Source organism: Epinephelus fuscoguttatus, linkage group LG17 (assembly GCF_011397635.1).
Source record: "Epinephelus fuscoguttatus linkage group LG17, E.fuscoguttatus.final_Chr_v1".
NCBI lineage: Eukaryota > Metazoa > Chordata > Actinopteri > Perciformes > Serranidae > Epinephelus > Epinephelus fuscoguttatus.
In genome coordinates, this window is record NC_064768.1 from 29051714 (window position 1) to 29064159 (window position 12446).

A 12446-nucleotide genomic window follows, 5' to 3' on the forward strand; every position below is an offset into this window, starting at 1 on the left:
CACCCATTTTCAAAATTCAGAAAGGTTATTCCTGTGGTCCAAAAATACTAGTAAACACAAACAACAATCTCCCAAATCCATAAACTAGAGTAAGTTTGTGATGTCATAGGGTATAAGTCAGAAGCTACTCCGTAGACAATGAATCGGAAAAGATGTTATAGATGACAGTGAGCGTACCCAGGGGAATGCTCTGAGTATATGGGTACATTTTCTGTTTCAACAATCAAAACACTACAATAGATAGAGCTCATTTGGGTATAACAAAGAAAACAAACATTTGGTGGGTTCATAAAATCAGGCTTCATTCAAGTTCAAGTGCAGCTCCAGACTTTACTCCCTATGACATCACAAGTTTGAGACTTCCTTCTCTGATTTATGGCTTTGAGAGTGAGAGGGTAGCTTATGTTCTTGGATACTGAGTGAACTTTCCTAGGCCATGAAAATAACTAACTTTAATCTTAATTTAAGTGCTGTTTCCCTTTAATGTGCCATTGGGTGAAGGACAACTCACCTGTGTTTCCCTGAATTTTATATTAGTATTATTCTTACTATTATTTTATTACCATCATTATTATTATTATTGTTTTTGTTATTATAAAACAGCACACTGTGATGCTCATCAAAGGGCTTTTACTTTGAAATGCATAAACGGAAACGCAAGCTTTTATTTTGACTGGCTGACTTCCTTGGTTCCCATGTGTATGTTTTCGGGCGGAGGCGTAACATAAGTGCAAATGGTGGAGAGATGGGTCAAATCGAGGAGCTAAAAGTGTTTGTCTCCGAGCGGCTACATGCTGCCGCCTCTGACATTTTAGGTGCTATCGAAAAGACAATAACGGATTACGAGGAGCAGGCTTCCCGTCTGAAGGAGGAAAACGACCGCCACCGCTCTCTGTTGGACATCATCCTCAAAGCCAAGACACCGCGTACAGAAGGTTGGTGCATCCAAACGAGAAAGAAAATGTAGTTTTAAATCCAAAATCCTTGAATTGATCGGAGTCCGTTTTAGGTGAATGTCCTCTTTTCACCCTGATAGTAATAAAACTAAAAATTATGTCCTGGAGCTGTTAACGTTCATACGATTCAAACAATGTGGCAACTAAGCCGGTTACGTTATAACTTTTAGCTAACTGTAGCTAGGTAGCTTTGCGAGTATTTGTTAAGTCAGTTGCTTCGTAAAATAAGTATGTATAACGATAATACACGCATTGGGTGTAAAGTTTATGTGTAATCGTCGGTATGCGATTTCGGACGCAGCATTTATTTAGCTAACGTTAACTGTAGCTTGCTAGCTTTTCCGATCATTAGATAACGTTAGTTAACGTTACACACTTCCTGGCAACACCGAAGACACTAAAAATATTGCTAATTCTGTGGGTTTTGCTTTAACTAATATCGTACTTTTAAAAATATTGTTGGATAATGTTGTGGTGTTTGTCATTCTCACTGCGAGCCCAAGCTAGCATCACCATCTACAGTTTACGTCGCCATTTTTTTGGGTTTTGTTTCTAGGATGGCGAAGGTACAACCCGCCCTACTTAACTCCGATTGGCTAATACTCGTTGGCTTCGTTGGTTGGATTGGTTGGGATAGCGGAAGTGTGACAGAATAAGCCAATCAGGGGCAGAATAGGGCCTCGTCAATCACAGAACAGTAGGGCGGGACCAGCCGGAATACTTGTGAGGAAAATATTAATGCCAGCTGTTTTAATTACAGGCCGGTAGAAAAACAACTGCATAATAGCCAGGAGTGGTATTAAGAATTGGAATATGCCGCAACAACACATCACTGAAAATAGAACCATTGTAAAGTTAGTTGACATATTTTTAATAATCAATTTGACTGTAAAATGGCAAATATTCTCTCCCTCTTGTGGTTCGCCATGGCAACACCTTTTATACTGTGCATTTGTGTGATCAAATAGAAATTGTGAGCTCATTACCTGCAGGTGTTACTAATAACACTAACGGTGGCTCTTTGCCATTCAGGTGCTCCAGTGAGAGTGGCAGTGAGCAAGCATGCAGGATACAAGAATCCTGAAATCAAAGCATGCAAAATGGAATTCAGCCATCATTCATCTGATGATTCACACCTGTGTTGTTACAACTGCAACATGTCAAAACGTCTTCCATGAAAAAGGCTTATACAGTGTGCAGATTTTAGAAGGCCTAGTTGCAGAGTCAGACAAATACATGCATCAAACAAAGCCTCAAAAAATCTGTAATTTTCACGCTGCTTACTCTCATTATCGAGTCATTATTTGCACCTATTGCCTAACTGCTTATGTGTTAGTGAAAAGACACAATAGACTGATAGCGCAGTTGCAAAATATCATATTGATGTGATGCTTCCCATCATTTGGGCAATGTAAAACCCTGTAGATATAGATTCATGCCACTCCTGCCAGATTTAATGATCGACACAGAATATGTCACTGAGTAAAACATCTCACCAGTCAGCTCTGTTGTAAATAATTGAATTAATGATGGCTGAATTCTATTTAGCTGTTTCGGTGTGAGAGTCCCGATATTGTACATGCTGGCTTGTGTCATGACTTGAATAGAGCAGTGTAATTGTTAATGTCATGTGTAACACCCACGCCTTTTCTCACTTTGTCAAGCCAAGATGTCTGCTGTGAAAAAGATCTATTGACCTGTTTTTAAAAAATGCGTTATTCCCCTAATTTTCATGAATAATGTCACCTCAGTGCCATCGTGTGGCGTTGAGGGCATCTGCCAGCAGCCAATAACAACTTGACATTTTGTGACCATGGTGTCATATCATAGGCAATCTGTTCATTAGCTCTCTGATGTCAGAACCAGTGTTGGCACTTGCCAGATTTCCTGTTATTTCTGTTTTCCTCAACACCATCATCTTCACAAGAAAATGACAACTTTTATTTAATACAACATAACACTTTTTTCTTATGTTCTTCTTTTTTCTCTGCAGCACGTCAAGCCACCAAAAGTACCCATGCTGCCGCCAGCTCAGGTGCATCAGATTCAAGTCCAAGGCCTGAGAAACCCAAGTCCAGGACCAGAGCATCGCACTTCCATTCCAGGGGTAGGACTAAATCTGACAATAAATTTTCACAAAAAGGTCATTCATTACATTGTGAAAACATGATATAACTGTTAGTTACAGCTTGCTTTTCCATTAATGACACAACACTAATTATTTGCTCACACTGTTGTTTGTGTTATTCCAGGGAAGTAGGCATTTCAATCATTTTCACATTTTCTCATTCTATTAAATACCATATTGTTCTGTAAAATTACTTGATTAGATCCTGTTTTTGTTTCCCAGACTGGCAGTGGGCCTTCACTTCACGCACCGACTTTATAAAGTTTGCAGCCATTGGCGACTGTCCCTACTGCTTGAGGAGAATTCAAGCCACTGAGACACATTTGATAAAGAAACATTATCTAAATGCTGTCCATTTTAATGAGGACGGCACTGGTAAGTTTTATTAACATGGAAATCTAAATATGATGATACTTATTACTCAAGCAGTTTTCAAGTTTACTAGCTTAAACAATGTTCTTTTAAGTATCCTGTCATTTTAGGTGTTGCTTGTAGTAAGTAGGCTTTTTGTTCTCTTTGCAGAAAAATTTGTCATACCATGTACATGCGAAGACTTGATTCAGGGCAGAAGTCACTGGCACTGCCCATACTGCACAAAGATCATCAATCGGAGATGTAACTTTGAGATACACATATCTAAACAACACGGTATGTACAATGTCTTGGAATACTCAGGGTGTTATTTGAGCATTCCTTTGTTTTGTTGTAAAAGCATAACAGCTGTGTAGCAGTGCCATCACCAGTAATACTGGTGATGTTGTTGTTTTCTCTGACCAGAAGTCGTTACTGACTACAGTGTCTTTTTACTTCACAGGCTCTAAAATACTGCAGCAAAGCCAAGACACAGGTTAGTTTCCAATGTATGACCCACAGTTGTTTACAAATGCTTAATTATTGGAATGAGGTTGCTGTAATTTATTCATAATATGCAATGTTAAATTTTATACTATCGCTCCAAGTGGTGAGCTGTAATGCACTATGCAGATGGGCTACCGGCCCAGAGTGGTAAAAAAATAAATCCATAACACAACAATGGCTTCTTTGCATATGATGTCATACATCAGTGTGCTGTCCTGGAGGGCAGGCAACTAGAGACCAGGACTATCAACACTGCACATTGTCAATGATTTGTGCTGTTGACGGCTGTTCCAATCGATCAAACTGGGGAAAAATAAAGGCCACATTAAGTCTCAAATAGTAGGATGTAGAGGGGAGACGTAAAAAACAAACTGAGAAACAACAGCAGATGTGAATCAGAAACCCATCTTCAGTCTGGAGGAGTGGAGTCAACTAACCTCAAACATTAACATTAAAGCATCGAGTTAAACATGCCTCAAGTTGGATGCACTACAGCTCCTCTGCGTTTTTAGCCACAATCCAGATTTTTTACTAAGGCCTTTGACCTAGTGGGTAGAAAGTAGTAGCTCAAGTTAGCTAACGTTAGCTAGGAACATTAGCCTGACAGCAGTGCATCCATGTACAGAGTTGAAATATAAAAGACAGTCATACTCTAGTTATACTAGACACTTTCCTTTTTAGCCAAAAAACAAGTTGGCGGTTGTTTCAGTCATGGTTCAATAGAGTCCGCTAGATTGTTGTGTGTTTTCATCGCCCTGCCAAGTAGCGTTAATAACGTTAGGAGGTCTAAAGGATGAGGTCATTTTTAAAGACAATCTGGGCAAATTGGTCAAGTTGTATGGATCACATCCAGTACTCAATTTTCAGACAATACCTGCTCCCTGCAGGTTCATCCAAACCCTTCTATGTGGTCACATTCCTTTATTCCCATTGTATAGTATATGGATTTATCACTTCCTGCCCTCCATCTGAATTCTGTGCATCATAATAATTACATGCTAGAGATATAAGTGTTCTGCTGGTAACCAAATCATTGCGTAATGTTTTGTTATGATGCCCCCCACCCCCATCAATGGCTGCATGACACCTAAGCCCTCTGGAGGAAAACACTCTTGAATATGTTGATTATAAAAACAGATTAAAGATTCACTGAGCAAGTGTGTTATTTACTCTAAAAAACACCGGGACATAAGATAATCATACATCATAATAAAAGGTTCTTTCCTTTTTGACTGTGCCCTCTGTAACTCAAAGCACAGTCTTGACTGTCCTTGCCACAAGTGTGCTGAGTTTGCTCAAAACTGCTGTGAAAAGTGTTGTTTTGTAGCAGAGAACAAATGTTTTGTATGTGTGAAGGAATAAAATCAGTGTGAATTAGTCAACCCTTTAAAAAAACAAGTGTATTTTTCAGTTAACCAAAAGTGTGCTGTGTTGACAGGCAGTAGGGGTGGTACAGCCACTGATTTACAGTCACTGAGGCTTATAAATAAATAGTTTGATGGAGTATTGACTGCAAAAACCAGATATTTGGCAGTATTAATGCAATGTAATTCATTTCTCTGTCCTCCCCAATAGAGGTCAATCAGCCCTCTGTCTCTGCCTTTGAGGAGGAGGTACCCCTGAGTCCTGAAACCTGGAGCCAGCAGTTCAGCAGTCTGAACCAGGAGAACCACCAGGCCTCACTGCTGCTTCAAGTGAAACAAGAGGAAGAACAGGGAATGTGTAGACAAGGTCTGGTGGAAGAGTTTGGCATGCATAACTTTACTTTGAGTACATGTACAAACTTGTGTGACAAACAACTGAATGTGTTTTTTCTTTTATCCGTAGTGAGTCATGCTGAGTGGCAGAACTCTGTGCAAGTGGAGATCGAAGGCAAGCAAATGCTGAAAGGCAACAGTCAAATGAGTCTGGAGGTAGATCACACCCAAGAACCATTATACAACATCGTCTGCGTGGACACTTGTATTCAAGATGTCAGTGAAATCAACAGTGTGCAAAGCAGAGAGGAACATCATCTTCCTAATTCTTCAAATCAACCTCTGGAAACACAGCCTTACAGTGGAGTTGGTGGAATACAGCAGCCAGCTGAGGACTCTCAGCGCACGACACCTGGCTCTAGTTTAAAGAGGAAAAAGCATGTGAAAAAATCTTCACCCTCTCTGAGTAAGAAATCAACACAACCATCTGTCAGTCGGAATCCCCCAGGTCCTTATCGTTGTAAAGCATGTGGAGAGACTTTCCATAACATGTACACACTGAGGGGACACACGGTATCACATATAGTGGATGAAACCTGTATTTGTGGAATCTGTGGAAAACATTTAGAGACCACGGACAGTTTGTTCCAGCACCTTCAGTTCCATGCAAAGAGATACAAATGTGGTATATGTGGCAAACAATTTTCTTGTAGCTTCCGTCTGATACAACATAAGAGATTTCATAGACCAAAGGGTATAAATGTCACGTCATAGTCTCAAAAACTACACGAGCGGATTCCTACAGACGTCCTAAATGAATCGAAAAGGGCTGTGATTATTGTTTCCTGATGGACTACGTGGGAGATACCACTCCAGTTGTGTACATATGGGAGGAGAAATACTTCAGCCCCAGTGGTTGTTGGTGTTAATTGTGTATCATTGTATGCAATTTTGTAGACTTGAATTAATAAAATTTAAACCGTCTTCTGTGTGTACTTTTAAATAAACCACCAGTTTGGGAGTGAGACCTAGCTTAGATTCAAGTTCAGGTTTGTGACTATAACAAATGATCAAAATATAACCACCACAAAATGCAATTGTTGGTGTGGACTCAAGTCAAACGTGTTAAAATGACATTACCTTTGGTAATGAGTGCATTATGACTTGTAAAGGACTTGACTTGGGACTTGACTCAGGACTCACCTGACCTAACTTGGGGCTTGAGTGCAAAGTGCAAAATTTGATGACTTTAGATTTGACTTGAGCTTTTCAACTTGAAAATACATGTCTTCCTCTGTGGCCAAGGATTAAAAAGTTTGGGGGTAAAAATGTGCCATGAAGCAATTTATTACCAATCATTTACTAAATCAAATAACATTAACACTATTCATTCCCAGCAGGTCAACACTTAATTTCCCAGATCCACTTTATCTGAACCAATTGGACAGCATCCTGTTAAGTTGCAGGGCAGAACCATGAAAAACTAACATAACATACTGAGCACCAGTTGGAGAAATGATACCAAAGATAATTTCGATCCTGTCCAAAAAACAAATTGTATGCAAAACATGCGGATTGGAAATTACAGGTGGAGACACAACTACAAATTTGTTGAACAAATACAAATTCTAAAAAGCATTTGTGATTTTTGTTACATTTTGTAAAGAGTGCATTATGATTGTAAAGGACTTGACTTGGGACTTTTCACTCTTGACTTTGGACTTGACTCGGGACTCACCTGACTTAACTTGGAGCTTGAGTGCAAAGTGCAAAATTTGCGATTCGACTTTTTCGCCTTTTGACTTAAAAATACACGTTATCTCCCTCCATGCTCAAAGATGAAAAAGTATGGGGGGGAAATGTGCCATAAATCCATTATCTACATTTGGCAAAGAGTGCATTGTGACTTGTGAAGGCCTTGACACTCAAAGTTTAGGACTTGGGACTCGCCTGACTTTACATGGGGCTTGAGTGCAAAGACTTGAGACTTGCTTGTGACTTGCAAAACATTGACTTGATCCCACCTGTGGACTGTCCCCTTGTATTTGTATTTGACACTACAAGTTGTCAATGGGCTGGTATGACGTCACTAATATAATTAATTTTAAGATTGCAGTCAAAAGGTAAAGGGTTATTTGTGATATAGCCTACTGTACTATTATTAAGGGAATCAGTTTTCTGTGTGATACCTTGAAGGACAATTGCACTGTAAGTTATGGGAATTAAACGTATCATGAAGTGATTGCAGTGAAGTAGGACATGGTGAGGGGTTAAATGTCAAGAAAAAAAGCTGGGAATTTCGGGACTTGGCATTGTTCCTGCTGACTGGACTGTCCCTCCAGTCAGTCACTGTGTCTATGAGCTAAGTTAGTGTTAGTGTTTGCAGGGCTCATGCTATGACTGCTGTATTTTGGTCCCAACTTTCCCGTCTTGTCATTTCTGTCCCATGATGCGGTGAGTGTCCACGGCAGGAAGGAAGAGGGGGGACGCCGTTTGACTCCGCTCCGGAGAGCCTATCCTCATTGAAGTTTCTCCCGGTTAATTTACAGTAACTCCGGGGCGAGTTGCTGCCTCCGTTTGGTTGGTTTTACACGGGGAATATGGCTGTGTTGAAGATACAAGACCAGGTAACATTATCTAACTAACATTTAACATTAACTCGCCTGTGTCACTTTTTGTTAAAACGAGCAGCGCTAGTTCTTGTGAGTGTTTATGTGTAACGTTAGTCAACCCTGTGTCAAACTGACTGCTCATTTTAGCTTAACTTTACCAACATTAGACAGCTACATTTATCCAGTGTGACTAAAACCAGTGTAGTAGCTGAAATGTTAAGAATAAAGGTGTAATGGTAAAGCTAATGCTGCTCAGGTTTGCCAACGTTCATACAGTTCACTGACAAGTTAGCTAACGTTAGCTAGCGGTAACCAGTTAACACAAACTAGATAACGTAAACGTAAAAAGCATGCTAACGTCATGTCACCTGTTGCCTCACGTTAACTTGGTTTGTTTAAAAAGCTCACTTTCATGTCAAATCAGTGTTAACGTGGTTGTACGTGTGTTTTCTTCGGTGTTTTTCTCTGTTGCTGTCTCCAGTGTTGATGGACTGGTGAGCACAGCTGGATAGCTACTAGGTTAACAGGGTGGCTAACTCCCTTTCTCCTGCTAATGCTAGTTAGCGACTTTAACTCGTGCACTTAAAAGTGTAACGCCACCACATTATAAGGCTCTTAAAGTTGGTGAAACGATTCAGACAACATGTTTCCGATCCCACTGACTGCAGGCCGATTTTCTACCCAGGGAGTTTGCTTTGTCAGCTGTCTATTTCAGCTCCCTGCACATTTTCTCCGGGGCAGCTGTGGGCAGTCACCTGTTGCTCCAGATAAGAAAGGCTGTCAGACTAAAATAGCAGGTGGTGCTGGTTCGAAAGTCTCCAGCTGTGTGCATGAATTAGACTCTTTCCACAAGCTTAAAACAGTTGTTATGGACAGTGTGGGGACCTAAAGGCAGGGGATACACAGGGCATTGTAGTGGACGCATGCACCACCAACAAAAAAGGTTCATTTTTTTAAATCTTATTCTTATCATTGTAGTCACACAAGTTCTTTTGTTAGATTACCAGTTAGTGTGTGTGCTTGACTCGTAAATTGGAGTAATTTGTGAGGAGAACAATCCAATTAGCCAATGTATCAATAAATAGAAGATTTGATTTTTTATTTGTAATAAGAAAGAAAACCAAATATTTACTGGATACAGGTTTTAAGCATTACATTTTGCTTTCTGTCCTTCTTTTTATACCACAGTGGATGCAATTGTTTTATGACTATCAGACAGAACTTTGGTAACTTGTGATATTATGCATTTATTGTGTCATTTATTACATTTTTTTCACGAAGTCTTTACATTTTAGAATAAGTGATTCATCAGTGAATATTATAATAATCACATACAGTACAGGCCAAAAGTTTGGACACACCTTCTCATTCAATGCGTTTTCTTTATTTTCATGACTATTTACATTGTAGATTCTCACTGAAGGCATCAAAACTATGAATGAACACATGTGGAGTTATGTACTTAACAAAAAAAGGTGAAATAACTGAAAACATGTTTTATATTCTAGTTTCTTCAAAATAGCCACCCTTTGCTCTGATTACTGCTTTGCACACTCTTGGCATTCTCTCCATGAGCTTCAAGAGGTAGTCACCTGAAATGGTTTTCCAACAGTCTTGAAGGAGTTCCCAGAGGTGTTTAGCACTTGTTGGCCCCTTTGCCTTCACTCTGCGGTCCAGCTCACCCCAAACCATCTCGATTGGGTTCAGGTCCGGTGACTGTGGAGGCCAGGTCATCTGCCGCAGCACTCCATCACTCTCCTTCTTGGTCAAATAGCCCTTACACAGCCTGGAGGTGTGTTTGGGGTCATTGTCCTGTTGAAAAATAAATGATCGTCCAACTAAACGCAAACCGGATGGGATGGCATGTCGCTGCAGGATGCTGTGGTAGCCATGCTGGTTCAGTGTGCCTTCAATTTTGAATAAATCCCCAACAGTGTCACCAGCAAAACACCCCACACCATCACACCTCCTCCTCCATGCTTCACAGTGGGAACCAGGCATGTGGAATCCATCCGTTCACCTTTTCTGCGTCTCACAAAGACACGGCGGTTGGAACCAAAGATCTCAAATTTGGACTCATCAGACCAAAGCACAGATTTCCATTGGTCTAATGTCCATTCCTTGTGTTTCTTGGCCCAAACAAATCTCTTCTGCTTGTTGCCTCTCCTTAGCAGTGGTTTCCTAGCAGCTATTTGACCATGAAGGCCTGATTTGCGCAGTCTCCTCCGCGCAGTTGTTCTAGAGATGGGTCTGCTGCTAGAACTCTGTGGCATTCATCTGGTCTCTGATCTGAGCTGCTGTTAACTTGCGATTTCTGAGGCTGGTGACTCGGATGAACTTATCCTCAGAAGCAGAGGTGACTCTTGGTCTTCCTTTCCTGGGTCGGTCCTCATGTGTGCCAGTTTCGTTGTAGCCCTTGATGGTTTTTGCGACTCCACTTGGGGACACATTTAAAGTTTTTGCAATTTTCCGGACTGACTGACCTTCATTTCTTAAAGTAATGATGGCCACTGGTTTTTCTTTAGTTAGCTGATTGGTTCTTGCCATAATATGAATTTTAACAGTTGTCCAATAGGGCTGTCAGCTGTGTATTAACCTGACTTCTGCACAACACAACTGATGGTCCCAACCCCATTGATAAAGCAAGAAATTCCACTAATTAACCCTGATAAGGCACACCTGTGAAGTGGAAACCACTTCAGGTGACTACCTCTTGAAGCTCATGGAGAGAATGCCAAGAGTGTGCAAAGCAGTAATCAGAGCAAAGGGTGGCTATTTTGAAGAAACTAGAATATAAAACATGTTTTCAGTTATTTCACCTTTTTTTGTTAAGTACATAACTCCATGTGTTCATTCATAGTTTTGATGCCTTCAGTGAGAATCTACAATGTAAATAGTCATGAAAATAAAGAAAATGCATTGAATGAGAAGGTGTGTCCAAACTTTTGGCCTGTACTGTATACTGAATTTGATCGAATGAAAACAGTTGCACTTATTGAAGTAATTACAGCAAAGTGCTTCATTTTTTATTGGATCATATTTCAAATATTACAGTACATTGTACAGAGAGATACAAGTTTAGCTTACTGATGATCATTTTAGCATCATACATGAAACAACAGTATGAAACATAACAAAAGAGAAGAACATAAAACAAAAACGAAGTGCTTTGACATTTATTTATTTAATTATTTAACCTTTATTTAACCAGGAAGTCCCATTGAGATTGAAAATCTCTTTTACAAGCGAGACCTCGCCGAGGTAGCAGCCAATCAACACATTTAAAATGCAACAAATACAACATATAATACAAAAATCCACATTAAAACAACAACTATTCAAATGTAGTGGCCTCTCAAGAAAAACAAGCGCACATCTCTGTCACCATATTCTTTATGATGCCCTGAAATTCATCAGTGGATATAAGTGTTTCTAATTTTAGATCTTTTTGGAGATTGTTCCATGTCCAAGGTGCAGAGTACAAAATGCAGTTTTCCCCAGATCTGTTGCTGGTAACTACCAGAGCTGACACACAGAAGGGAGCAGAGATAGGTTGGAAGTTTGCCCAATATTGCTTTATAGATAAAGATATACCAGCGCGGTTGTCGGCGAGTGGTCAATGACGTCCAACCCACCAAATCATAAAGAATGCAGGGATGAGTAAGTGACTTTGCATTTGTAATAAAACATAGAGATGCATGGTTGACTATATAGGTAGATATAAAGGCTATTAAGTGTTTGTTCAGAATTGGCTGTCAAAGCGGTTATAGTAAGGCATTGTCCTGTAACACTTTGACTAACTTGACGTCACTCAAAGTGGGTCACTGATGGTGCAGCTCTGTGGCTTGTCCCGGTCTGACCAGTCTTCCGGACAGGCATGCAACAAACGGAAATGTGTGTGTGATTAGATCCCCCTCTCTATTCTCTATTGTTCTATGTAGTGCTTGCTGACAGAACAAGACAAAAGGACAAAAATAGTCCCACTCAGAGGGACAGGAGTGTCAGTTTTGGCAAAAGCCACTGTTTGTCCTCCAGAGGGCATCCTGTCGCTTTGGAGCATGCAGTGTGCCCTTAGCAGGCTATGGTCCTGCCTGAAGAGGAGGCATTTATGTGAAAACGCTCAATGAAAGCAGAAGGTCAAGCATACAAGAAGGCATATCATTGTTTTGTTTGTGTTAAATTGCTTGGGGCTTTT

At 40.3% G+C, this 12446-nt stretch overlaps 1 protein-coding gene across 1 annotated transcript; it reads left to right on the forward strand.

The window, feature by feature from the left end:
* Positions 1 to 102: 102 nt before the first annotated feature.
* LOC125904944 (zinc finger and SCAN domain-containing protein 31-like) lies at positions 103 to 6623 on the forward strand. The gene is made up of 7 exons (XM_049602639.1): positions 103 to 935; positions 2950 to 3063; positions 3307 to 3459; positions 3607 to 3732; positions 3899 to 3931; positions 5518 to 5673; positions 5770 to 6623. The coding sequence occupies exons 1-7, from the start codon at positions 746 to 748 to the stop codon at positions 6411 to 6413; spliced, it is 1416 nt and encodes a 471-aa protein (XP_049458596.1). The 5' UTR covers positions 103 to 745; the 3' UTR covers positions 6414 to 6623.
* Positions 6624 to 12446: the final 5823 nt, after the last annotated feature.

Coding starts and splice junctions, on each gene's coding strand:
- LOC125904944 (XM_049602639.1), top strand. CDS start 746: ATGGGTCAAATCGAGGAGCTAAAAGTGTTTGTCTCCGAGCGGCTACAT. Junction 3,733..3,898: donor ACACATATCTAAACAACACG/GTATGTACAATG, acceptor TTTACTTCACAG/GCTCTAAAATACTGCAGCAA. Junction 5,674..5,769: donor ACAGGGAATGTGTAGACAAG/GTCTGGTGGAAG, acceptor TTTTATCCGTAG/TGAGTCATGCTGAGTGGCAG.